Source organism: Oryctolagus cuniculus, chromosome 5 (assembly GCF_051225735.1).
Source record: "Oryctolagus cuniculus isolate XC-2025 breed Fujian yellow rabbit chromosome 5, ASM5122573v1, whole genome shotgun sequence".
Lineage (NCBI taxonomy): Eukaryota > Metazoa > Chordata > Mammalia > Lagomorpha > Leporidae > Oryctolagus > Oryctolagus cuniculus.
This window is the reverse complement of record NC_142871.1, coordinates 86,571,091-86,598,348: the sequence shown is the minus strand read 5'-3', so window position 1 is coordinate 86,598,348 and position 27,258 is coordinate 86,571,091. Positions and strand designations below refer to the sequence as shown.

The following is a 27,258-nucleotide window of genomic DNA, read 5'->3' as shown; positions in this document are numbered from 1 at the left end:
GCCATCTTTTTAATACCCAGAACCCAGGGTCATTAAAAGGCAAAATGTACGTATAAGATCTATGTTCAATATACATTGTTAAACAGATGAAAAGTAACTATGAGATAATATCTGCCTTTAAGGAATCCACTATCAGGTAAACACAGAATAAATACGCAATTTCACATATAATATAGTACATGATTTAACATGACATAATAAGGCCACAAAAGGAGAGAATGTTCAATTCCACCTGGGAACACAGATAAAGGTTTGTTGGGAGCAGCTAAGTTTTGAAAGCTAAATAAGAATTTTCTAGATAAATAAAGGAAGGAAGAGCATTTCAAGTTAAGACAGCGCATGCAAAGGTATCAAGACATAAAATAGCATGGTGAGTGAGATGCGCATCTAGGTCTACTGGAGATCTCGTTAAAATACAAATTCTGAGGTCTAATATGTTGCCTGAGATTCTGCATTTACTTATTCATTTTTAAAGATTTATTTATTTGGGGCTGGCGCCGTGGCTCACTTGGTTAATCCTCCGCCTACGGTGCTGGCATCCCATATGGGCGCCGGGTTCTAGTCCCGGATTCTCCTCTTCCAGTCCAGCTCTCTGCTGTGGCCCGGGAGGGCAGTGGAGGATGGCTCAAGTGCTTGGGCCCTGCACCAGCATGGGAGACCAGGAGGAAGCACCTGGCTCCTGGCTTCGGATCAGTGTAGTTCAGGCCGTCGCAGCCATTTGGGGGGTGAACCAACGGAAGGAAGACCTTTCTCTCTGTCTCTCTCTTTCTCTCACTGTCTAACTCTATCTGTCAAAAAAAAATTTATTTATTTATTTGAAACTCGAGTTACAGAGGTAGAGAGATTTTCTATCTGCTGGTTCACTACCCACATGGCTGCCAGGGCTGGGCCAGGCTAATGTCAGGAGCCAGGAGCTTCTTCCAGATCTCCCATGTGGATGGCAGGTGCCCATACCCTTGGACCATCTTCAGTTGCTTTTCCTAGGGCATTAGCAGGATGTTGGATAAGAAATATAGCAGCCAGGAGTTAAACTAGTGCCCATAGGGGATGCCAATATCATAGGCAGCAGCTTTACCCGCTATACCAAAATTCTGGTCCCAATATTCTGTACTTATAACAAGCTTTGTGGTGATGCTGACGTTGCTTGTCCACAGATGACAGTTTGAGCAGCAAGGGATTAGGGTTTTTATTATCAATTCTGTATACCTGGAGCATATGGCTAGAAAGAGGTAACACCAAAATATGAAATGAAAGCCAAAACCAAAAGTTGATTAATTATTTCACTACTATAAGTAGCTCAGCTTAAAAGAAACCAAACTCTTTAATAATCAAAAACTTAGGAAGTTTAAAAATCAGATCATATCATGAAACTACAAAAACTAATGAAAAAACGAGAAATATAAAGTCTAAGTCAAAAGACAAAAGACAAGAAAATTAAGTAAACATATCGAATTTTTATGCTATAATGAATTCATTATACATCAAACTGAAGAATTGCTACTTACGAAGTCATCTTCACCTTCAGCCAAACCATAATTAGGCAACATAGCTCCCTCCATTGTGGTACTCTTGAATACTCCTTTAATTTTGCTACCTATTCTGCTGATTCCAAATGATTCTCCTCTTTTCTGTGTGCTCCTAAATATTGAACAAAAATATACCAGTAGGTAGCAAATTATCACAGCAGCCTAGTTTACCATAAGCAATGATAAAGAAAAATAGTTTGAAAGTGATTAACTGAAGGTAAAACAAATATAACTTCTAGAGTTTTCAGTCATAGATTAAGTTAATATCTCAGCAGCCAAAAATTACAAGGCATTTAAAGTTGAAGTTTGAAGGATGAGGGGCAGACATTTTGGCTTAGCGAGTAAAGCTGCTGCCTTAACACCAGCATCTCATATGGACACCAGTTTGAGTCCTAGCTGCTCCATTTCCGATTCAGTTCCTTGCTAATGTGCCTCAGAAAGCAGTGGAGGATGGCCCAAGTGCTTGGCCCCTGCACTCACATGGGAGACTGGGACGAAGCTCCTGGCTCCTGCCTTTGGTCTGACCCAGCCCCGGCCATTGCAGCCCTTTGGGGAGTGAACCAGCAGATATTAGATAGCTCTCATGCTCTCTCCCTCTGTAACTCTTTCAAATAAATAAATGATTCTTTAAAAGAAAAAAATCTGAGGCCGGTGCCGTGGCTCACTTGGTTAATCCTCCGCCTGCGGCACCAGCATCCCATATGGGCGCTGGATTCTGTCCTCTTCCAGTCCAGCTCTCTGCTGTGGCCCGGGAAGGCAGTGGAGGATGGCCCAAGTGCTTTGGCCCTGCACCAGCATGGGAGACTGGGAGGAAGCACCCAGCTCCTGGCTTCAGATCAGTGCAGCCCCGGCCCTAGTGGCCATTAGGGGAGTGAACCAACGGAAGGAAGACCTTTCTCTCTGTCTCTCTCTCACTCTCTATAACTCTACCTGTCAAAATAAATAAATAGATAAATAAAAGAAAAAATCTGAGGCATGAGTAAACAAGATAAAATTTTTAATAAACATTTGAAATTTATCTAACTTCAAAACATTAACTGAACTAAGATCCTTTCAGATTGAGAGCCCCCTAGTGGTATATAGTTCTTATTGCTATACATATTTTTAAACATTTGTGTTAACAGCGTATACAAAACAGAACATTCATTTAGAATAACTGTAATGCTAAAATAACAATAAAGGGGGGAACATTACTTTCTTAGGACTCCACTTTAAGATGGAACTTAGCAAAAAAATATTTCGTCCTCTCTAACAAAAGTTCCAGAAAAGTTCAGTTTTACAATCATAGAAGTACTCAAAAGATGAGGTATAAAATGCATTTAAGTTCAAAGTAATAAAAAGAAAGGATAAAATGTCAAAGAGAAGGGTTAGCAATGAGAATAAGGATAAAGCAAACATAGCTGAGAACAGTAGCCTGTTCTGCCATGGTTTTGCAGTTTTTTTTTTAAACTGAACTTCTAAAAGCAGAAAAAAACCTGGAAAGCAACAATAAAAAAGCTAAAAGCAGCAGCTGCCAAAAAAAAAAAAAAAAAAAAAAAAATCCACCAGTAGAATCTACCACCCCATGTTTCAGCAAATAAAAGTTTATCTTTTTTAAATTTCATGCAATATAATACTGCTATTGTAACAAAAATCCACATAAAAGTAACTACTATTAAAATCTAAGAATATCTGTTTCAGGTGTTTAACTTAACAGACAGTTATTATTCCTTCAAGCAAAATTTAAGTTACCTACTAAAATAATGCAACAATTACAAGAATAAAAGTAAAGTGATCGTTTCAAATACAACCTTATTTTACAAGTGACTGGGACAGAAATCAAACTTACATTAAAACTGGAAAAATAGGATAAACTGGGTTATTTATCTGAACAAGAATACATTTAATATTTTTAACTTCAGAATTGTGGACACAGTTCTGATAGAAGAAATATTTCCAAAGATAAATATGAAAATTTTGACAAAATACTGCTATGATCTCTAGAATCTAGATAGAATAGTCTACTCTCTAAAAACTAGAGATTTTAAAACAATTCAGGTTTTTGAACTACATACTTTTTAAATGTCTCACTTGTGATGCCTAGAAGTAGAGAACCATTATTATTCTTCTTGCTTAAAACAATAAAGCCCTTAAAATATTTTCTAAAGGTAATTTAAAAAGTCAACAATAAAATAAGACAACAGTTTTGAAAAGTGAAACACTGGCAAAATAAAATAAACAATTAATGGGGCCAGCGCTGTGGAGTAGTAGGTAAAAGCCGCTGCCTGCATTGCCAGCATCCAATATGGATGCCGGTTCAAGTCTTGGCTGCTCCACTTCCCATCCAGCTCTCTGCTATGGCCTGGGAAAGCAGTAGAAGTCCTTGGGCCCCTGCACCTGCGTGGGAGACCCAGAGGAAGCTCCTGGCTTCTGGCTTCAGATTGGCGCAGCTCCGGCCAGCTGGGGAGTAAACCAGTAGATGGAAGACCTCTCTCTCTCTCTCTCTCTCTCTCTGTGCCTCTCCTTCCTTCTCTGTGTAACTCTTTCAAATAAACAAATCTTTTTTCAAAAAATAAACAAACAATAAAAATATCTTAGAAACATAAGAATATTTTTATTTTATGATGACACCTTATGCTATCTCATAAGGAGATATCTGGAATCAAAGTAGAGACACATTTTAAAAGTTTATCCTAAACAACATATAAAGGCAATTATAGCTTTAGTTGTGCTTAAGTTGTATGGGATATACTTTCTGCACTTAAATAGTCAATTTATACTGAAAAGAATTACATGCTCCAGACTTACCGAAAATCATCCAAACTTAGGCTACCTCTGCAATAACAGATATGTGAAATTATATAGAGAGAGGAAAGAGAGAAAGCCCAGATATTAAACAAGTTTCACGTTAGAACATAAAACAAAATTAAAAAGCTTTGAAAGTTACACAAGTGGATTCCATTCATCTTTGCAAAGGGAAGAAATCATTCTAAATAACATGATGAAGGTAAGATAAACAAATCTGCATGGCTGTTTTGGGGGTTTGAAGGTATTAAAGTCTAAAACATTAAAAAAAGATCTTAAAAATTTAATATTAAGGCAAAATTCTAATTTTTGCCTGTAGTCATATTATTTGTTTAATACAGTGCAAAGTATGCAGAAAATAAGCCACCAAAAATTTGCTACAAAAAAGAAACCTGAATTTCCAATACAGAATTTGTGTCCATATTATATATAAACTATGCACGCTTTACATGTTTTCATTTGAATATTTTAAAAGTAAGCTCTACCCAAAGAAGCGAAGTTGGCAAAACATCCTTAAATACTAAAATTCTATTTGAGTACAAAAACAGAATCAGATTAATAATATCCACTAAAATTTTGCTTTTAGAATATAATTAAGTAGAATATGAGTAAATATTTTATATATCTTAAGTCACTGAACAGCAAACTAGCAGAGTTACTCTAAATTTCCAATGAAACAAACTCTTTTACTTATTCTCACAGATAAATGAATCATTATCATAGCAGACGGTCCTGACAAGATTAATAGTTAATATCAAAGTCAGGTCAATCAAAATAAAAACATGCCGGCGCCGCAGCTCACTAGGCTAATCCTCCGCCTAGCGGCGCCGGCACACCGGGTTCTAGTCCCGGTTGCCCCTCTTCCAGGCCAGCTCTCTGCTGTGGCCAGGGAGTGCAGTGGAGGATGGCCCAGGTGCTTGGGCCCTGCACCCCATGGGAGACCAGGAAAAGCACCTGACTCCTGGCTCCTGCCATCGGATCAGCGCGGTGCGCCGGCCGCAGCGCGCCGGCCGCGGCGGCCATTGGAGGGTGAACCAACGGCAAAGGAAGACCTTTCTCTCTGTCTCTCTCTCTCACTGTCCACTCTGCCTGTCAAAAAAAAAAAAAAAAAAAAAAAAAAAAAAAAAAAAAACAAACATACCTTAAAAAGCCATAATCAGTACCAAGAATGAAAAGAATCCCTATTTCTTTCAACTCTTTTCACACTCAAAAGCCAGAAAAATTAATGCCTTAACATGCTAAAAACAATCAAATGTTCTCCAAGTGATAAAGAAAGTTTCCATTTCTTCAGCTATGACACTGACTTAAATTTAACACTTAAGCAGATCACAGAACCACTTCTCCTTACACAGTCCTCTATAGGCAATTCATTAAGCCCAATATCCTGGTATGATTCCAAATATGTAATTCTATAAACAAGGAAAAATTCTACCTATTTTCAAGTATGCTGGGAAATTTGATAAAAGTCCTTTAAAAAATATATGAATGAAAGAGGTATGTGGAATGGGCAAAGAATGCTATTTTAAAAAGCATGGATATAATTTTTTTTCTTTTTAAATCATTCCCAAGCAACCCAACTCCAGAAAGACCCCAGGCCCATGGTGGCAACTCCTGGCCTTAGACCACCCATGGAAGAATTTAAGTCACTTAGGATCTGTGCTAGGTTTGGGTCTTTCAAACGCCACATTTCCTTCCTTCCACCATGGGGCAGGAATTCAGTGCTATGAATCTTTTGTTTCATGGCTACAACATATAACCGCTTAAAAAAAGTAGAAAAGTGGTATTTTTACAAAGAATCATACTGATATTTTCTGCTTCTCAGAAAAGCTATTACATATGTACAATTTCTACTGAGGCATTATGTAAGATTTAACATCCAAACTCAAAAACTTTAAATCTATTGCTATAGATTTAAAGTTCTATGTCAAAGAACCCAATCTAATCTCCCCATCAGTACAGTTTTCACATTTTTCCTGTACTATTTATCTAAAAATCTGCTCTACTTTCTGACATTTCTTTTTGTAATGCATCTCCAATTTATTAATATATTTATTAGATACATTCTCAAAATGGAAAACATTGAAAACAAATGTATTTGTTTTGTAGAGTTCAGATGTAATGTCTGAGTTCATTTTTTTTAAAAGATTTAGTTATTTGAAAGAGTTACAGAGAGAGAGGAGAGTCAGAGAGAGAGAGAGAGAGAGAGAGAGACAGAGAGAGAGAGCGCACTCTCCCATCTGCTGGTTCACTCCCCAGTTGGCCGTGATGACCAGGGCTGCGCTGATCCAAAGCCAGGAGCCAGGAGCCAGGAGCCAGGAGCTTCTTCCAGGTCACCCATGTGGGTGCAGGAACCCAAGGTCTTGGGCCATCTTGTACTGATTTCCCAGGCTGTAGCAGAGAGCTGGATCAGAAGTGGAGCAGCCGGGACTCCAACCAGCACCCATATGGGATGCCGGCACTGCAGGCAGTGGCTTTACCTGCTATGCCACAGCGCCAGCCCCAGAGTCCATTTTATACATATAAATTGTAAGGACAAATTAGGACATTAAATATCTAGTTTATAAGTGGATTATGTGGGGCCGGTGCCATGGCGTAGCAGGTAAAGCCACCGCCTGCAGTGCCAGCATCCCATATGGGTGCCGGTTTGTGACCCGGCTGCTCCAGTTCCTATCCAGCTCTCTGCTATGGCATGGGAAAGCAGTACAAGATAGCCCAAGTCCTTGGGCCCCTGCACTCACATAGGAAGACCCGGAGGAAGCTCCTGGCTCCTGGCTTCGGATTGGCGTAGCTCCGGCCATTGCGGCCAGTTGGAGAGGGAACCAGCAGACGGAAGACCTCTCTCTCTGCCTCTTCTCTCTCTCTGTAACTCTTTTAAATAAACAAATAAATCTTTATAAGAAAATAAGTGGGTAAAGTGTTTCTTCTGTCATCTTTCTTAAATTATTAAAAGCGCACATAATTTCTAGAGAGATGGAAAAGAAAGGGAGAAAAATCCCTACACTTTTCTACTCAGTAAGTGTTCTGGTAAGTTTTCTTGGGGAGGGGGAGAACTACTGAATAACATTGTGAGTTATCTGCAGATTTCACTTAAGCAGGTATTCCCCAGTTTCCAATAAAGGAATCAAGCACTAATATGAATTAAGCACGAGATTAACAAAGTAACAACAGATATCTCATATTTCTCTAAAGAATTTCAGGCATTTTCAGGTTACTATATGTAGTTCAGTTCTACAATCCATTAGTGAAATACTTCATCCACTCATCTGGCAACAGAAGCACATTTTCATTTAGCAAAACAGCTAATAAAGGTAACAATGCTATAAAAATTATTAGTACCAACAAGTTCAAAGATAAAAGATAAATATGGTTAAATATACCTACCTGTTGAATTTTGAATTGCGTGTTGGTGATTCTGCACCTCTTAAAAGTTGTCTGAAATACTTCAAAATAACAAACAATTTTGATTTATTAAACTAATATTAGATACTGAAAAATGATGCTTTCTTTACCTTACTGCTTTCTAATTTAAAGAAAAAGACATTTAAATCAATGAATTGCAACCATAGTTAAATAAGGCAAGGGCTAAAATATCACAGATGGAAATATTCACACCATTTGATTTCCACAGGTCTATAAGACGCATAGAAGAAAGAAGCTTCTGTATCACTCTGACACGAAATAGCCACTCAGTCAAATGGCAAAACCAGGTAGGCTAATTTAGTTCCAATCTATCTTAGTCACATATATAAAAATGGTTTTGGTACTGAACTACTGAGAATTCTTCTTACAATTAACAACTAGTCTCCATTAACTTTCTTAATCTTATTCTATTTTTCTATCTGAATCATTCATCTAATGATCACAGCTACTATGAAATTTTCTAAAAAATTTCTCAGATGATTAATATTTTGACTTACCTCATCACTGTGGCAGAACATAGGAGTAAATACATTCTCCAGGAGAGAAAGAACGTGTTCATATGCTTCAAAAAGACATCTCATAGTTTGAAGTTTCACTACATCTATGTAGGGGCCTTCAGCAACTAATAAAAAAGAATTCTACTGCAGAAATTATTTATGAATAATTTAAACACATTATACATTAGTTTAAAATTCATTATAGTGAAAGAGCACAGTCCTAAAACTATTTTATAGAAATATCACTTTAGGAAATTACACTAGGTTGAGAAATTAGAGTCATATTTCAGTTCTCATAAATATTAGCTATGTGAATCTAAGTTCCTTCCTCAAAGCTTTCATCTTAACAGCAAAATAGGGTAATAACTGCCTATGTCCTTCACACAGCTATTAAAATAATAAACAGAAGATACGTGGGACAACCCTAAAAACTGTAAAACAGTTATAGAATTCACACTCATCATAGTCTTTGACTTACTTCTCTGAATCTCTTCTACAATGAAGGGATCAAATCTAATTTTGTCAATACTTTCATCCAAACAATATGTTTTATAAATCTTCTGCAACTCTTCATGAAGAGATAGCATTTCATCATTTGATAACTCTGGTCGCAAAATTCTATCATTAAATTCCTCTAACAAATAAAGAAAAGAACAAGAATACATTATTTTAATATAACACTATTTGTGAAAATTTCATATGCCTAGCAGGACTGCAACCAATATTAAAAGCAGCAATTACAAGTGATCTAATTAATCAATTCAAGTTTCTGAAAGATTTAAGGAAGAGTAACATAGGGCAAGTGCTGTGGCACAGCAGGTTAACCATCACCTGGAACACTGGCATCCCATATCAGAATGCCAGTTCAAGTCCCAGCTGTTCGACTTCTGATTCAGCTCCCTGTTAATGCACCTGGGAAAGTAGCAGCAGATGGCCGAGGTGCTTGGGCCTCTGCTACCCATGTGAGAAACTCAGATGAAATTCTGGGCTTTTGGCTTTGGCCTGGCATAGCTGCAGTCATTGCAGCCATTTGAGTAGTGAAACAGCAGATCAAAGTTCTCTCTCTGTCATTCTGCCTTTCAAGTAAATGAAAAAATCTTTTTAGAAAAGAAAAAGGGGCTGGCGCTGTAGCATAGCAGGTAAAGCTGCCACCTGCAGTGCCAACATCCCATAAGGGCATCAATTTGAGACTCAGCTGTTCCACTTCTGATCCAGCTCTCTGCTATGGCCTGGGAAAACAGCAGAAGATGGCCCAAGTACTTGGTCCCCTGCATCCACGTGGCAGACCAGAAAGAAGCTCCTGGCTCCTGGGTTCGAATTGGCGCAGCTCTGGCCGTTGCGGCCGTCTGAGGAGTGAACCAGCGAATGGAAAACCTCTCTCTCTGTCTCTACCTCTCTCTGTAACTCTTTCAAATAAATAAAATAAATCTTAAAAAAAAAAAAAAAAAAAAAAAGCCAGTGCCGCGGCTCAATAGGCTAATCCTCTGCCTAGCGGCTCCAGCACACCAGATTCTAGTCCCGGTCGGGGCGCTGGATTCTGTCCCGGTTGGCCCTCTTCCAGGCCAGCTCTCTGCTATGGCCCGGAAGTGCAGTGGAGGATGGCCAAAGTGCTTGGGCCCTGCACCTGCATGGGAGACCAGGAGAAGCACCTGGCTGCTGGCTTCGGATCAGCGCGGTGCGCCGGCTGCAGTGCACCGGCTGTGGCGGCCATTGGAGGGTGAACCAACGGCAAAGGAAGACCTTTCTCTCTGTCTCTCTCTCTCTCACCGTCCACTCTGTATGTAAAAAAAAAAAAAAATGGCTCAAGTGGTTGGGCCCCTGCTACTGCCATGGGAGACCCAGAAGAAGCTACCAGCTCCTGGCTTCAGATCAGCCCAGCTCTGGCCATTGCGGCTATTTAGGGAGTGAAACAGCAGATGGAAGATCTCTCTCTCTCTGCCTCTGCCTCTTTGTAACTCTGCCTTTCAAATAAATAAATAAATATTTAAAAAGAAAAAGTAAAGTATTCAAATGAAAGCAAAACGAATGACCCACCCCCACCCCCGCCTCCTCCCACCCAGCAGATGAGCTACATGGCTTCACAGCCAGAGGGAAAGCAACTGCAGGGTATTCCCAATGCTTCTCATGTAAGTAATAACATGAGCACACCAGTCCTGCCTGCTCCGCCAGCAGCCCCTGCAAATGTGGGAACAGTTCAGGGACCAAGTGCTGGTAACACTTCGTCATCAAGTCACGGCAGGGCCTCTAATGCTGCTGTGAAATTGGCAGAAAGCAAAGTAAGTGTCACAGTGGAAGCCAGCGCAGATAGCTCGAAGACAGACAAGAAATTGCAAATTCAAGAGAAAGCAGCACAGGAAGTAAAATTGGCCATTAAGCCATTTTATCAAAATAAAGATATCACCAAGGAAGAATATAAGGAGATTGTGCGGAAAGCAGTGGATAAAGTTTGTCATAGTAAGAGTGGAGAAGTAAACTCTACGAAAGTGGCAAATCTGGTAAAAGCCTATGTAGACAAATACAAATATTCACGGAAGGGGAGCCAAAAGAAAACTCTGGAAGAACCTGTGTCTACCGAGAAAAACATAGGCTGAAGTGAGGAGTGCAGTAGAGGACATTGTCAAGATTTCTGCCAAGTGCAGTTGCAACTTGCACCATTCAATGAGAAGCAGATGTGACTGACTGAAATCCGGTTTTTATAAAATTATTATTTTTTAAATGTAGGAGATCATGTTTTGTTCTAAATAAATATAGTTCTGCACTGCAAAAAAAAAAAAAAAAAAAACGAATGAGGCAAATTTTTATATATTAACATAAGATACTTATATAAATACATGAATAGCAATAAAAATTCAGTAAAACTTACATTAGTAAGCAGAATTATAAAATTTTTTAAAAAAACATTAAATTAATTTCTTATACTGAAGGTCTGTTAGTATTTTGGAATCTGATTCACTATTAAATAACAATGAAAACAAAAGGTTTTCTTTTTTTTAGTTCTAATCAATGTTTTTAAACAATATTTCCTTCTATCATGGAAGCTGCAGATAGTGGTGGAGCTGAGAATCTAAACTCAAGAATGTGTTTTTCTAAAATGAGACATGATAGTATTAGAATAACAATAGTGACCTTTTTTTAAATCCTGAGGTATTGATAAGAAGTTTACCCCTCCGCCTAGCGGCGCCGGCACACCGGGTTCTAGTCCCGGTCGGGGCGCCGGATTCTGTCCCGGTTGCCCCTCTTCCAGGCCAGCCCTCTGCTGTGGCCAGGGAGTGCAGTGGAGGATGGCCCAGGTGCTTGGGCCCTGCACCCCATGGGAGACCAGGAAAAGCACCTGGCTCCTGGCTCCTGCCATCGGATCAGCGCGGTGCGCCGGCCGCAGCGCGCCGGCCGCGGCGGCCATTGGAGGGTGAACCAACGGCAAAGGAAGACCTTTCTCTCTGTCTCTCTCTCTCACTGTCCACTCTGCCTGTCAAAAAAAAAAAAAAAAAAAAAAAAAAAAGAAGTTTACCCCTTAATTTTTAATTATTCAAAGTAAGATACAAAAAAGAGGAAAAGAAGTTTTAAAAAATGTAATACAAGGGTTGTGGGACAGCAGCCTATAACTGTTTTTCCTTTATGACTTCACATGCATCTAACTGCAGTTTCAAAGGGTAAAGACTGAGAAGATATGGCAGAATGTTTGCTATGACAACTAAGAATTTTTGAAGTTGATGAAAAATGCCAACCCAAATATCTAAGAACCTTGGTAAAAATCCAAGCAGAATCAATAAGAAGAAAACTACACTCTTAAGAGTCAAATTGCTGAAAAGTGAAAGAGAAAATAGTAAAAGCAGTCAGAAAGAGAAGCAACATTTTATATAGAGGGACAATCAGAACAATGATTCTGTCCAAAGACAAGAATGAAAGGATAAAAATCCTGTCAACCTAGAATGATGCATTCAGTGAAAACACCCTTCCAAAATGAAGAGACAAAGAAAATATCTTCTCAGACAGACAAAAGCTAAGAATATTTTCCTCCAGCAGATTTGTGCTATAAGAAATGTGAAAAGAATTTCTTTTAGTAGAAAGGAAATGATACTAGAATCTTATTTCTGCAAAAACGAAATAAAGAGCACCAGAAAGGTAAATGTGCCAACAATTACAACGGTCTTTTAAAACGATTATGTGTGTGTTTAGACAAGCTCACAAAGATAATCAAGCATGTGCAAAGGACTATTGACTATTTAAGGAAGAAGGAGCATTGTACTATGGGGATTACAACCTATGTAAAATTAAAATGTGTAACAAAAGGAATATAAAACAAGCAGGATGTGGATAATTTCAGGTACAGTGAGGTTCCTACATTGTTCTTATAGCAGTAAAATATTAAATAGACTGTGATAAATGAAAGATGCATATTGTAATCTCTGAGCAAACATAAAAAAGAAAAAGAAAGAAAAACATAAAAAATCAAAAGAGGAGGCAGGCATTTGGCCCAGCAGTTAAGATGCTGCTTGGCACACCCACACCCTATATCAGTGCCTGGTTCAAGTCCTAGGTTCCTCCATTTCCAATCCAGCTTCCTGCTAATGTGCACCCTGGGAGGGGAGATATTAGACAGTCCCTGCCACACATGTGAAGGACCTGGGCATAATACCGTACTCCTGGCTTTGGCCAGGAACAATTTTCGCTGTTTTAAGCATGTGGGAAGTGATCAGATGATAGATCTCTCTGTTACTGTATCTCCCAAAATAAAGTGAAAAATTAATAAATTATTTTTTAAAAATTAACAGAATGTGACAGTGTTGTGGCATAGTAAGTTAAAGCCACTGCCTGTGACAATGGCATCCCAGCTGCTCTACTTCTGATTCAGCTCCCTGTTTACATGCCTGGCAAAGCAGCATTAGATGGCCCAAGCATTTGGGCTCCTTCTCGTCTTACTAAAGATCCAGATAGAGTTTCAGACTCCTGGAATCAACTTGGCTTACCCTTGGCCTTTGCTGCCATATGGGGAGTGATCCAGTGATGGAAAAATCTCTCTCTCTGTAACTTTGTTTTCAAAAAAAATAAATAAATCTTTTAAAAAATTAGTTAACAAAATAAAGAAATCAGAATACTGTAAAATACTCAAGTAACCCAAAGAAAAGAAAAAAGAACAGAATATACAAGAGAAACACAAATCAAATACAAAATAATCTAGATGGGGCCAGCGCTGCAGCAGAGTGGGTTAAAGCCCTGGCCTAAAGCGCTGGCATCCCATATGGGCGCTTCTAGTCCTGGCTGCTCCTATTCTGATCCAACTCTCAGTGGTGACCTAGGAAAGAAGTAGAAGATGGCCCAAGTCCCTGGGACCCTACACCCATGTGGGAGACCCAGAAGAAGCTCCTGGCTCCTGGCTTCGGATTGGCGCAACTCCAGCCATTGCAGCCATCTGGGGAGTGAGCTAGCAGATGGAATACCTCTCTCTCTGTCTCTACCTCTCTCTGTAACTCTTTCAAATAAATAAAAAAATAAATTTTAAAAAAGTAATCTAGATTACTAGACATTTTTAAGATTATTTATGTTTTTTCAAGAACTCTATCAAATATTTTAATCAGAAAGATAAAGATATGCAAAGAAGCATTTTATAATGATAAAAGGATGAATTCATCGAGAAGATTTAACAATCTTAAAATATATCTGCATCTAGTAACAAAGTTCAAAGTACTTGAAATAAAATTAACAAAAGTAAAGGGAGATATAGCAAATTCATGAAAAATCAGTAAGAATATGGAAAATTTGATCACAATCACCTGAATACTAGAAAATTCATATGGGGGGAGAAAGTGAACCTCCATGCCTACCGAATATCAATAAAAATTATTCCAAGAGAGATATAAAATCTAAAACTATAATAAATCTAGAGAATGACTGGAAAATACCATTTACAGTTAGGATCAGCAAAGATGTCTTATGAAAGTCACAGAAAGCACTAATCACACTAACAAAATTAAAAATCAATATGTTGAATTTCATTAAAATTGAAAAGCTCTACCCATCGAAAGACTTAATTCAGAAAATGAAAAGCTATGCCACAGCTTGGAAGAAAATTCATAATACATATACATAATGCATACACTTGTCAAAAGACTGATATCCAGAGTATATAAATAACTCATAACTTAATGACAAAAAGAAAAACAATTTAGGGGCCGACATTGTGGCACAGTAGGTTAAACAAACACCTGTAGTGCCTGTATCCCATATGGATGCCGGTTTGAGTGCTAGTTGCTCCATTTCCAATCCAGCTTCCTGCTGATGACCTGGAAATGCAGTAGGGGATGGCCCAAGTGCTTGGGCCCCTACACCCTCATGGGAGATCCAGAGGAAGCTCCTGGCTCCTGGCTTCGTATCGGCCCAGCTTTGCCCGTTGCGGCCATTTGGGGAGTGAACCTGAGGATGGAAGACCTCTTTCTTTCTCTCTCCCTTTCTCTGTCTGTAACTCTGCCTCTCAAGTAAACAGATAAATTTTTGGAAAAAAGAAAAACAATTTAATAAAAGCTGGGCAAAATACTTAAATACTTTCACAGGGAGATATTCAAATGGCTAATAAGCACATTACAGTGTGCAACATTTTTAGTCATTAGAGACATGCAAATTAAAAACATAAGATACCACTATGTAACCATTAAAATGTCTAAAATTGAACCCCATAATATTTTTTTTATTTGACAGGTAGAGTTATAGACAGTGAGAGAGAGAGAGAGAGACAGAGACAGAGAGAAAGGTCTTCCTTCCATTGGTTCACTCCCCAAATGGCTGCTACGGCCGGCACTGTGCCGATTGAAAGCCAGGAGCTAGGTGCTTCCTCCTGGTCTCCCATGCGGGTGCAGGGGCACTTGGGCCATCCTCCACTGCCTTCCTGGGCCACAGCAGAGAGCTGGACTGGAAGAAGAGCCACTGGGACTAGAACCCAGCACCCATATGGGATGCTGGCGCCACAGGTGGAGGATTAACCAAGTGAGCCACGGCGCCGTTCCCTCCCATAATATTTTTAAGAGATTTATTTAGTTATTTGAAAAGCAGAGTGACAGAAAGAAAGGGCAACAAAGAGAGGGAGAGCTTCATCTACTGGTTTGCTCCCCAGATAAATGCCATGGCCATGGCTGATAAAGATGAGGAGCAAGAACTCTCATACAGTACTAGGAGAGTACAGCCAAACTAAAAGACAATTTGGCAGTTTTGTATAAACAGGTATCTACCCTGTAACTGCAATTCTACATCTAGTTCTTAAACATGTGCCCACAGAAAGCCTTGCATAAGAACATGCATAGAAGCTTTATTAAAAATTGCCCAAAAATGGAAATAGTCCAGATATGTGCATAGAATGGATAAACAAACTTTAGCATATCCATACTATGGAATACTACTCAGCAATGAGTCTACTACTATCTACAACAACATGCGTAACTCTTAAAAACATTATCCTGAATGAATGAAGCAAAGCAAAAAAGAGTATATTATATGAGGAATATTTCTCATAAATTTGTTATAGTGCTATACCCAAAATAAAATACTTTTAAATTTTATTATTTAATCAAAATAATTCTTAACAAAAACTGCTGACAAAGTGTGGGGAGCAACTCGGACTAGACTGTTACTGGAATTAAGACTTATTCTATGCATCTGCTTTCCCACAATATGGCGCTGAGAAGGGAGTAACAGCTTCTATGCAGCTGCCTCCAGTTCAACCTATAAGCAGCAGGACCTGCTCCTGATTGGAGGAGAGCAGCGTACTCGGCATGTGGGTAGCAGAGTTGGGATTGGTGGAAGAGGACTATAAAAGGAGAGAGACAACATGCACCAGGAACATCTGAGGGAACACCTGTGCAGCCCCCGAGAGAGCCGGCCGGCGGTGTGCCGCTCCCCCGCGGAAGTGGGGAAAGTGGCTAGGGGGAACCGCCCTTCCACGGAGGTGGAAGGGGCGGAAGCCAACCCGGGAAGAACCAGCAGCAAACCCGGGGAGGGCCGAGCAGACAAAACAACAGCGCAGGGTCCTGTGTCGTTCCTCCATGAAGACGGGGAGCGACAACAAAGTACTACTGATATGGGCTACTAAATGAGTCTCATTTCATTATACTAAAATTGTAGTACTTTTTCTCTACTACTAGGACTTTTTTTTAAACATTGACTTTTACTTGAAAGGTGGGCACAGAAAGAGATCTCCCTGTCGGCAGGAGCAGTGCTGGGACTCGGAGAGGGCCACACAGTCGGACCAGTTGCTGAGACGAACACTACACTGGGCAGTCTCGGCATATCATGAGTAGATAGACGCTGCTGCCTTTGACTGGCCTTGGTCCTCACAGCTCCAAAAACAGGATCTTGATAAGCTCTATGAGCTAAAGTCCAGAGCTTGGCAGATCATGAACTAGTTTGGCCCCTCAGTCCTAATCAACCTCTGCAATTTCTCATCCATAAAACTGAAACCAACCAGCACCCCTCCTCAAGGCTCCAAGGCCAATAGCACTACAGAGGTAAAAATACCAGGCACTTCTGGGACAGGAGGTTGTCTTAGCCCTGTAAACAATCAGGTACTGATCAAGAAGAAATTGCAGAATTTAGTAAGAGAAGTGAATCCTAATGAGCAGTTAGATATAGATGTGGAGGAGATGCTACTAAAGGTTGCTGATGGTTTTATCGAGACTGTGGTGACAGCAGTCTGTCAGCTTGCTCAACATCCCAAGTCCAGTACCCTGGAGGTGACAGCTTTATCTAGAGAGCCAGTGGAACATGTGGATCCCAGGGTCTGGCTCTGAAGAAATCTGACCCTACAAGAAAGTCTGCACCACAGAAGTTCACAGAGAATGACACTGATCCAGAAAACAGTACAGAAATAACACACAGAAAAGTCAGGGAATAGACAACATTTAAATGTATTTGAAGATACTTGAGCAGAGAGCTCAGCCATCTCATCCTTGGCATTTTTTTTAATGCTTTACAAAGAAGCATATATTTTTTATTAACAGTGCAACAGTATCTATAATGACTGAGAAGATCTGCCAAGAGAATAAAGCCTTCTAGCCCAACTTCCAGTCCCTTCTCCCTCCACCTCAGAGGGGTACCTTCCCAGAGAAGATTTTTTTTGTGGTTCAGTGTATAAGTGATTGAACATTGGATAAAGCAAATTATCTTGTTGGGTGAGACAGCATTAGCAGGATTTATAGCAGGCTTTGTATTCTTCTCCTTTTCCCCCATTCTCTGTACTTTGTAATGCCAGTGTCTATATGAATATGACTTTCATCTGCTCTTCCAGAATAAAGAAGTTATTAAACGACAACAAAAAAGATTTATTTTACTTGAAAGGTGGGTATAGAAAGAGAGACAGATCTTCTATCTGCTGGTTCACTCTCCAAATGGCTGCAAGGGCTGAACCAGACCAAGCCTAAGCCAGGAACCAAGAATTCCATCCAGGTCTCCCACATGGATGTAGGGGCCCAAGTACTTGGGCCACTCTCCACTGCCCTCGCAGGCACATTAGCAGGGAGCTAGAATGGAAGTAGACTAGCCAAGACTCAAGCCAGCATTCATATGGGATATTGGCATTACAGGCAGCAGCTTAACCTGCTATACCACAATGCAAGCCCCTACAGGATTCTGACTGAAGTCAGTGACAGATTATGTCTCAATCTGGAAAGGAGTGAACACTTGAGAAAAGCCTGTAGGGGCTCTTAGAATTTTTAACAAATAAAACTTAATATACATAGTAAAAGATGGCTATCACATTATCATATCTGATCTAAAGACTCAAATACGTTAAAAAGTTTTAAAGACTATATAGTCAAATACACAAACTATAACACTATAGTAAAATATACAGAGAAGCCTCACCCACAGTTAGACAAAACTGCAATACATGCACTGCTCCTTCTTGTTTCAGAAAGTTCATGAAACGAAATAAGAGATCCTGTTGCTCTCTGATTTGCTTCAATTCTAACTTCAGCACCTTGACACAACATGTAAGACAGAGTAAGTTAATGCTATGTAACTGCATTCTAAAATTGTTTCTATCAAAAATGTGATTGCTAAAAATACTTACAGATGGTTTTTTATTTCTAGGTTCTGCAAATTTCTGCAAGAATGGAACCAAAGGAGAAGCTGGTTCGGTAGCTTTTTCAGGCTTTAAAAAATTATTAAAATTTTCACTGGATTTGACATACAGATCAAAATTCAATCTGAAACATTTTCTAATTATGTTTAATACTTACTGGGCTGTCATCTATGAAGATGATAAGCAAATGATTCACAGTATCCTAGGGGAAAATAAACACATTTCAAAAGAATTACATTATTGTATTCTGCCCAGAATCCTCAGAATTATAAAAATTTCTAGAAAAATGAAAAAATAAATTGAGCAGTAACAATGCATCTAAATTTACATATGACACATATGACAGAGGAACTTTTTAAATATCTACAGTGGGGGTTCTTAGCCTTTATGAAAATGGACGAAAAAAAAAGCTAATCTGATTTTGGTATTTATTTATTTTTTTACAGGCAGAGTGGACAGTGAGAGAGAGACAGACAGAGAGAAAGGTCTTCCTTTGCCGTTGGTTCACCCTCCAATGGCCGCCGCAGCCGGTGCACTGCAGCCGGCGCACCGCGCTGATCCGAAGCCAGCAGCCAGGTGCTTCTCCTGGTCTCCCATGCAGGTGCAGGGCCCAAGCACTTTGGCCATCCTCCACTGCCTTCCTGGGCCACAGCAGAGAGCTGGCCTGAAAGAGGGGCAACCAGGACGGAATCCGGCGCCCCGACCGAGACTAGAACCTGGTGTACCGGTGCCGCAGGTGGAGGATTAGCCTATTAAGCCATGGCGCCGGCTTGATTTTGGTATTTAAAATGTTATAAATTATCCTTGTTTCTTCAAATCTTAATCAAATGTGAAAGCATTCCAAGTGCCCACTGGTCAAACAGATAAGCAAAATGTGGCATAAACATCCAATGGAATATTACTCAGCCTTGAAAAGGAAGAAAAATCTGACATATGTTACAACATGAATGAAACCTGAAGACATTATGTAGTAAAATAAACCAAGTTACTAAAAAGACAAGTACTACAGACTCAACTTTTATAAGGTACCTAGAGTAGTCAAATTCATACAAACATGAATAGAGGATGGCTGAAGGGAGGAAAGGAGGAATAAAGAGTTATTATTGCATGGCTGTAGTTTCAGTTTTTTAAGAGTTGGGAAGAGGGCTGGTAGTGATGGCTGCACAATAATAAGTTTATTTAATCCCACTGAACTGTACAATTATAAACATTTAAGATGGTAGATTTTATTTGTAGTATACTTTATCAAAACTAAAAAGAAGATTTTTAAAAACTCTTACTGGATCAGCAAGGAAATCCAAAGAAGGAAGGAACACAGAACCAGACAGGATCTCTCTTATAAGTAAAGTCAAAGATCTGGAAAAGTAAATAATAATTATATATACCTAGCAACACACATTAGTACTTAACAATGAAATATATATGAATTACCTGAGGATCATGTTAAAATGCAAACTGTAGTGGCTGGCACTGTGGCATAGAAGGTAAAGCCTCCACCTGAGAACCTGGTATCCCATATCAGTGCCGGTTCAAGTCCTGGTTGCTCCACTTCTGATCCAGCTCCCTGATAATGCACCTGGGAAAAGCAGAGAAGACAGCCCAAGTCCTTGGGCCCCTACACTGACATGGGAGACCTGGAGGAAGCTTCTGGCTCCTGCCCTAGCCCAGGCTGTTGCCATTAGAAGAATGAAGCGGTGGATAGAAGGACTCTCTGTCTCTTCCTCTGTCTCTTTGTAACTCTGCCTTTCACATAAACAAAATCTTAAAAAATAAATAAATAAATTTGTTTTTAAAATGTAGATTGTAGGGGTGGGTGTTTGTCCTATCAGTTAAGATACCCATATTCCACACTGGAGTACCTAGATTCAATACCTGGCTCCAACTCCTGACGCCAGTTTCCTGCTCATGCAGACCCTGGGAGGCAGCAGTGATGACACGAATAATTGGGTTCCTGCTATCACATGGGAAATCTGGTTTGAGTTGTCAGCTCCCAGATTCAGCCCCAGGCCAGACCAAACAACTGCAGGCATATGCAGAATGAAGGAGCAGATTAGAGTGCCCTGTCTCTCCCTCTTTCCCTCTTAAATAAATATAATGTTTAAAAATACAGAGTATAATTCAGGAAACCTAGGGTGAGTCCCAAGATTCTGCTACCAGGTAACATTCGTTTTATGGGCCCCAGACCACATTGTAAATATCATGGACTTAAGAGTCTTTACTTGCTAAAACAGAATATTATGTAAGAGAAAAAAGTATTCCCTTAGCAAAGGGGACTTGGAGGGCATTAGAAAATACTTCCTGCCTACAAGTATTTAAAATGTTTAATATATTTTTAATTAATGTATAAGACTAACGTGTCTAATAGTATAAAGGAATTACTTTATGGTTGTATTTAAATTAATGTTAGAAATTAGAATAAAAATCTTTTTTTAAAAAAAGATTTATTTATTTATTTATTTGAAAGTCAGAGTTGCAAGAGAGAAAAGGAGAGGCAGAGACAGAGAAAGAGAGAGGTCTTTCATCCACTGGTTCACTCCCCAACTGGCTGCAATGGCCAGAGCTGCACCGATCCAAAGACAGGAGCCAGGAGCTTCTTCCGGGTCTCCAACATGGGTGAAGGTGGCCAAGGACTTGGGCCATCTTGTACTGCTTTCCCAGGCCATAACAGAGAGCTGGATTGGAAGTGAAGCAACCAGGATACGAACCAGCACCCATACGGGATGCCAGCACTGCAGGCGGTGGCTTTACCTGCTACACTACAGCACTGACCCCTAAAAATATCTTAATTAAAAATTTTGTAAACAAAATATTATTCGAAGTACATAACTAAAAATAAGCCATGTTTTCTCCACTCAGGACTACTATGGTAAGAGCAATGAAGTAACTTATGGAATAAGCTAAACCTACTCTGGCAGAATAAGGAAGAACAGACTGGTTACCTTAACATCTAAACTTGTCTTTATTGTCTGTATAAAATGTTTCTGCCTAGACAAGTCATATCTGAAAAAGTATTATGACCTTAAATAAGAAAATTTTTTTTTCAGATTTGTCTGAGATTCCCACAATTAGTTTTCAAGCAAAAACTCTAAGTAACACAACACACCATGAATACACAGCAACTGATTGGCATTTTAAGACAGATAAAATTATTGTTTCAAATGAAAAATTGTTCACATCACTGGCTAAGCTCAATTTTTAGCATACTCCTATTAGGAATATGAATAACTATACACAAATGTTACTATATTTGCTAGTCTATTTATACCTGCAGTCTGTTGCTTTAGGAGGCAAAATATAAGGAAAAAGCAGTTCAGTAAGCTTCCTTAAATACTGTAATTCATCTCTTCGACTTCTCAATGCCACATGAAGTTCCGGACCATATTCTTCTAACGCAGCTTGCTGTAAAAACTCTGTATTTTTTACTACAAAGAGAGATAAAAAGTAAATACTAAAACAGTTAAGAAACATTAAATAACTTCAGTCATCTGCACTAACACACAGAAGATTAAAACTTAACTCAATCCTTTCCTAGCCTCTGCTCTTTCAATTTAGGGAAATTGTTCAGGAGTAGGATTAAAGAAAAATTCTTCTTTGCAGCAGTTTATTTTTGCAGTAAACTGGTAAAGAGATCTTTTTTCCCTTGGAAAACGAGAAATTTAACTCACGTCTCTGAAATTACATAAAATAACAGCAAATGATAATTTTTAAAAAGTAGAAAAATCTACAGAAAACATTCAGCATGCACAACACTTTGGTTATCAAATGTTACATCTTACTCATGCTCTGCAAAATATTTTAAAAAGTCCTACTCAAAATTCTTTAAGTACACCTGTTTTCATATCCATATCCAGACAACCTTTTGCAGCAATTATAGAAACTGGCATCCTTGGATAAATTCCCCATCTTCTGCCCAAATAGGACACAAGATGTAACTGTACAACACAGAAATTCTTGAGACTTTTGCATAAATATTAACTGATAATAAAGACCTGTATTAACAGAACTTTTTTAAAAAATTATTTAAAGATTGTATTTGTTTATTTGAGAGGTAGAGCCACAGAGTACGGAGAGACAAACAGAAAGGTCTTCCATGCACTGGTTCACCACGTCAAATGGCCACAATAGCAGGAGATGGGATGATCCAAAGCCAGGAGCTAGGGGCTTGGTGTGGGTCTCACACATAGGTGCAGGAGCCCAAGCACTTGGGCCAGCTTTTACTGCTTTCCCAGGCCATAGCAGGGAGCTGGATTGGAAGAGAAGAAGTGAGGAAATGAAACAGTGCCCATACGGGCTGCCTGAACCACAGACGGAGGCTTAGCTCACTATGCCACAATGCCAGGCCCCAAACAGAACTTTTTTTGTTAAAGGCCAAAAATGGGGCCAGCACTGTTGCACAATGTGTTAAGTCATGGCCTGTAGCACCAGCATCCCATATGGATACTGGTTCAAGTTCCAGCTGCTCTGCTTCAGCTAATGTGCCTGGGAAAGCAGTAGAAGATGGTCCAAGTACCTGGGTCTCTGCGCCCACGTGGGAGACTCGAATGAACCTCCTGGCTCCTGTCCTCAGCCTGGCCCAGCCCTGGTCATTGAAGCCATTTGGAGAGTGAACCAGCTGATAGAAGCGCTTCTCTAATAAAGATTTAGGAAAAAAAAAAAAAAAAAGGCCAAGAACTAAACTAATATTTCTCAAAGATTTTATTTATTTATAAGACAGAATTGGGGGTGGAGGGGTCAGGGCTTTAACCTGCTGCAATACGGCACTGGCCCCTAAACTAACATTTTAAAACTCAAAAATAATAGCATTCATTTCCTTTTATAAACTCCAGAAAATTAAGTGGAAAGACAAATCATACTTTCTCCTTTCTATACTCTGCTGAATTTTTTTTTTTTTTTTTTTGACAGGCAGAGTTAGACAGTGAGAGAGAGACAGAAAGAAAGGTGTTCCTTCTGTTGGTTCACCCCCTAAATGGCCGCTACGGCTGGTGTACTGCACTGATCCGAAGCCAGGAGCCAGGTGCTTCCTTCTGGTCTCCCATGCTGGTGCAGGGCCCAAGCATTTGGGCCATCCTCCACTGCCTTCCCGGGCCACAGCAGAGAGCTGGCCTGGAAGAGGAGCAACCAGGACAGAACTGGCGCCCCAACTGGGACTAGAACCTGGAGTGCCGGCGCCACATGCGGAGTAGATTAGCCTAGTGAGCTGCAGCGCCGACCGACTCTGCTGAATTTTAAAATCTTAAGTCTGTGCAGAGAATCCTAACCTAAATTCAGTGGCATTGGCTTTTTTTTTTTTCCCTTTACTTATTTTTAAGACTTATTTTATTTGAAAGAGAGTTACAGAGAGAAAGAGAGAGGGAGAGACAAAGAGAGAGACAGAGAATCTTCCATCTGCTAGTTCATTCCCAAATGATTGCAAAGGCCAGGGCTGGACCAGGCTAAGCCAGGAGCCAGGAGCTTCTTCCAGGTCTCCCATGTGGGTGCAGGGGCCCAAGTACTTGGGCCGCAGTCTGCTGTTTTTCCAAGGCCATTAGCAGGAAGCTGGATCAGAAGTAAAGCAGCTAGGGGCTGATGCTGTGGCGTAGTGGTTAAAGCCACCGCCTGTAGTGACAACATCCCATATGAGTGCCAATTAGATTCCTGGCTGTTCCACTTCTGATCCAGCTCTCTGCTATGGGAAAGCAGTGGAAGACGGCCCAAGTACTTGAGTCCCTGCATCCACGTGTAAGACCTGGAAGATGCTCCTGGCTCCTGGCTTCAGATCGGCACAGCTGCAGCCACTGTGACCAACTGGGGAGTGAACCAGCAGATGGAAGACCTCTCTCTCTTTCACACTCTCTCTGTCTCAGCCTCTCTGTAACTCTGATTTTCAAAGAAAATAAATAAATATTTAACAAAAAAAAAAGAGAAAGTATTCTGTCATTTTTGTCTCAGTGCAGACAAAAAGTTCATGATTATAGAAAAAGGCAAGGAGATCTCAGTTGGAGATGTTGGTGTGAACGCAATTGACATTTTCAAGCATTTTGTGGGAATGCTTCCTGAAAGACTGTTACTATTGTTTATATAATGCCAGCTTCTAAACCAAGGAATCTAGAAAAGAGGTTTTTTTTTTTTTGTTTTGTTTTTTGTTTTTCCTTTTTTTGTGTGTGGGCACAGCAAAAATATCACCATCTAATGTGTTTTTGCCAGTGAACGGACAATAATTCCAGAAGTTCATTTTTTAATTTAATAATTGAGAGGCTGGCACAGTGGATTAAGCTGGCACTGCACACACGACTCCTCTACTTGAGATCCAGCTCTCTGCTAATGTGCCTAGGAAAACAGTACAAGACAACCCAAGAACTTGGGCTCCTTCCACCCATGTGGGAGACTTGGATGGAGTTCCTGGCTCCTGGCTTCAGCCTGGCCTAGCCCCGACTATTGTGGCCATTTGGGGAATGAACCAGCAGATGGAAAAGTTTGTGCATGCTCATTCTCTCTCTCTGTCTCTGCCTCTCCCTCTCTGTAATTCTGTCTTTCAAATAAATAAATGAAGGGCCAGTGTTTTGGTGTTGCAGGTAAAGCCACTGCCTGTGGTGCCAGCATCCCACATGCGCTTTAACTCTACCTATAGAATAATTTCCCAAAACGTGCCCTAATTATATTAATTGATATTATGAGGAAGAGAAAAATGGCTCCAAAGACTTGGGATATGCTCAGCCACAGTTAAAGCTATTACTTCACTGCAAGGTTATTCAAAGCTTTCAGTGTGAGAATAACTACAGGGAATTTGCAGAAGGAAAAAACAATAGTAATGATCAAGAAACATGACCATTTAACCTCTTCTACGTGAGCATCTACATGGAGTAGTACTCTCCAGAATGTAGTTCAGAAAGCACCAACAGAGCAGCCGCTGGCACAGTAGGTTGGGCTTCCACCTATGAGGCCAACATCCCATATGTGTACTGGTTCTAGTCCTGGCTGCTCTATTTCTGATTCAGCTCCCTGCTAATGGCCTGGGAAAGCAATGGATAATCCAAGTGCTTGGGCCCCTGCACCCATGTCGGGGACTTGGAGGAGGCTCCTGGCTTCAGATCAGCCCAGCTCTGGCCATTGCAGCTGTCTGGGGAATGAACCAGTAGATGGAAGATCTCTCTGTCTGTAACTCTGCCTCTCAAAAAAAAAAAAAAAAAAAAAAAAAGAAGAAGCACTGACAAAGAATACTAAATGCAAACATAAGGAAAATCTAAGTTTGACAAAGAACCAAATAAATGTATAACACAGAAGTAATTTCATAAAAAGGAACAGTTTAGTTCAATCTTCAGAGCAAAGTTTCAAATGAAGATTTCATTCATTTAATCAGAAAACATTACTGAACATATATACATATGCTATGTGCATCTCATGATAGTAAAAAAGCCAGAATGCAGATGAGAAACAGCAAGCAGATTATCCTGGCTAAACCATTAATACAAAGTGAAAGACAAGACTAGATCAAAATATTTGACAATGTAGAAAAGGGCTTAAATACACAATTTAGATATAATACCAGTCACTAAAAATTTTTTTAGTAAGGTGGTAACAAGGAAAGTGCAATTACAGTGAAATTAATTTGACAGCAGTACACAGGATAAGAGAGAATACATCAAAAATGCTGAAATCATTAAGGAGAAAGGGGGAACAGAATGCAAGAGATACTTCAGAGGAATTAACTGGTATTCAAAAAAAGACAACAGTCATCAATAATATATCTAAAAGTTAACTAACTGTATTTTAATTTTCATAGATTGAATTTTTCACACTTAATATGGTTAACAATCTACTGAAAGGGATTTCAGTTTAAAAGAACACCCTCACAGCATTTGTAATACTTAGACATTGTAGGTAAATGCAGGTATATAAAAACATAATTATTCGGGGCCGGCACCATGGCTCACTTGGTTAATGCTCCACCTGCGGCACCAGCATCCCATATGGGCACCAGGTTCTAGTCCCGGTTGCTCCTCTTCCAGTCCAGATCTCTGCTGTGGCCCGGGAAGGCAGTGGAGGATGGCCCAGGTACTTGGGCCCCTGCACCCACATGGGAGACCAGGAAGAAGCACCTGGCTCCTGGCTTCGGATTGGTGCAGCGTGCCGGCCATAGCGGCCATTTGGGGAGTGAACCAATAGAAGGAAGACCTTTCTCTCCATCTCTTTCTCTCTCACTGTCTATAACTCTACTTGTCGAATAAATTAAAAAAAAAAATTATTCAAACTATAGTAGAAAACCATATTACCTTTCTGTCTGGCTTTAACTATCACTTCTATATGCTTCATTGCCGCTTTTAATAGTTTCTTGGTTATAATAGATGGAATATCCACCTAGAAAATTCAACGTTAAAAGAAAACCATTTAAAGTAATTTTCACTAACAACAGCAGAAACATAATGGGACTTATCTTAAAAACCAGTGGTATTAAGAGGATTTTTTTCTAGGACTATTATGTACCATGGCAAACATAGTTAATAATAGAGTATCATACATTTCAAGTTAGACAGTAAATTGCATATGTTTCCATCACAACAAATGTTACATGTTTGAGGTGATGGATATGCTAACTAGCTTGATTTAATTACTATACACTATGTTATAAATCATAACATCACTTTGTATCCCATAAATATACAAATTTGCAATGAAAATTTTAAAATTAGAGAATTACTCAGAATCTTCCAAAAATATAATTTAAAAGCATATTACATTCTTGGATTATATTGTTACATTAGGCATTTTTTTGACCATAGTATTGAAAATTTATCTTAATATGTATGTAAGAAATAGTACATTTAATAATATCTTTATACCTGGCTTGTTTCTTTATGAGCTCTTTTTTTAAATGCATTCAAGGAAAACTCTCCAGTAATTTATCATCCCCTTAAAACTGTAAATTTGTATTTACTAAAAGTTTACTTAAGAATAAATATTTTCATCCAGCTTAGAAGATGAACCCTGG

At 39.6% G+C, this 27,258-nt stretch overlaps 2 protein-coding genes, 1 long non-coding RNA gene and 1 pseudogene across 18 annotated transcripts in view; 3 read left to right on the top strand and 1 right to left on the bottom strand.

Moving 5' to 3' along the window:
- Positions 1–8,017, top strand: part of NT5E (5'-nucleotidase ecto) — a 105,067-nt gene extending 97,050 nt beyond the window's left edge. Inside the window, exon 10 of the mRNA XM_070073820.1 lies at positions 7,939–8,017. The gene's annotated coding sequence lies outside the window, so the exon portion shown is untranslated. The remainder of the gene's footprint in view (positions 1–7,938) is intronic.
- Positions 1–27,258, bottom strand: part of SNX14 (sorting nexin 14) — a 98,661-nt gene that overhangs the window by 42,375 nt on the left and 29,028 nt on the right. For 6 of the 16 annotated variants that reach the window (XR_016233883.1, XR_016233882.1, XM_051854508.3 and 3 more), the window contains 10 exons: positions 26,543–26,627; positions 21,559–21,715; positions 19,574–19,649; positions 18,451–18,495; positions 18,282–18,362; positions 18,074–18,188; positions 8,706–8,861; positions 8,228–8,352; positions 7,692–7,750; positions 1,506–1,638 (listed from right to left, as the gene is read on the bottom strand). Coding sequence is in view for 13 of the 16 variants with exons in the window: in XM_051854508.3 (XP_051710468.1) it covers positions 1,506–1,638; positions 7,692–7,750; positions 8,228–8,352; positions 8,706–8,861; positions 18,074–18,188; positions 18,282–18,362; positions 18,451–18,495; positions 19,574–19,649; positions 21,559–21,715; positions 26,543–26,627 (1,032 nt within the window). In the remaining 3 variants the exon portion in view is untranslated. Of the gene's footprint in view, positions 1–1,505; positions 1,639–4,313; positions 4,341–7,691; positions 7,751–8,227; positions 8,353–8,705; positions 8,862–18,073; positions 18,189–18,281; positions 18,363–18,450; positions 18,496–19,573; positions 19,650–21,558; positions 21,716–26,542; positions 26,628–27,258 lie in introns of all 16 variants that reach the window. The other 10 variants (XR_016233881.1, XM_051854506.3, XM_051854507.3 and 7 more) reach the window with 3 other exon arrangements.
- On the top strand, positions 10,365–10,679 carry LOC138849639 (uncharacterized). The gene is made up of 2 exons (XR_011388631.2): positions 10,365–10,503; positions 10,552–10,679. It is a non-coding gene; the product is annotated as an uncharacterized LOC138849639 (long non-coding RNA).
- Positions 16,594–17,216, top strand: LOC100357748 (transcription initiation factor TFIID subunit 12 pseudogene; annotated as a pseudogene).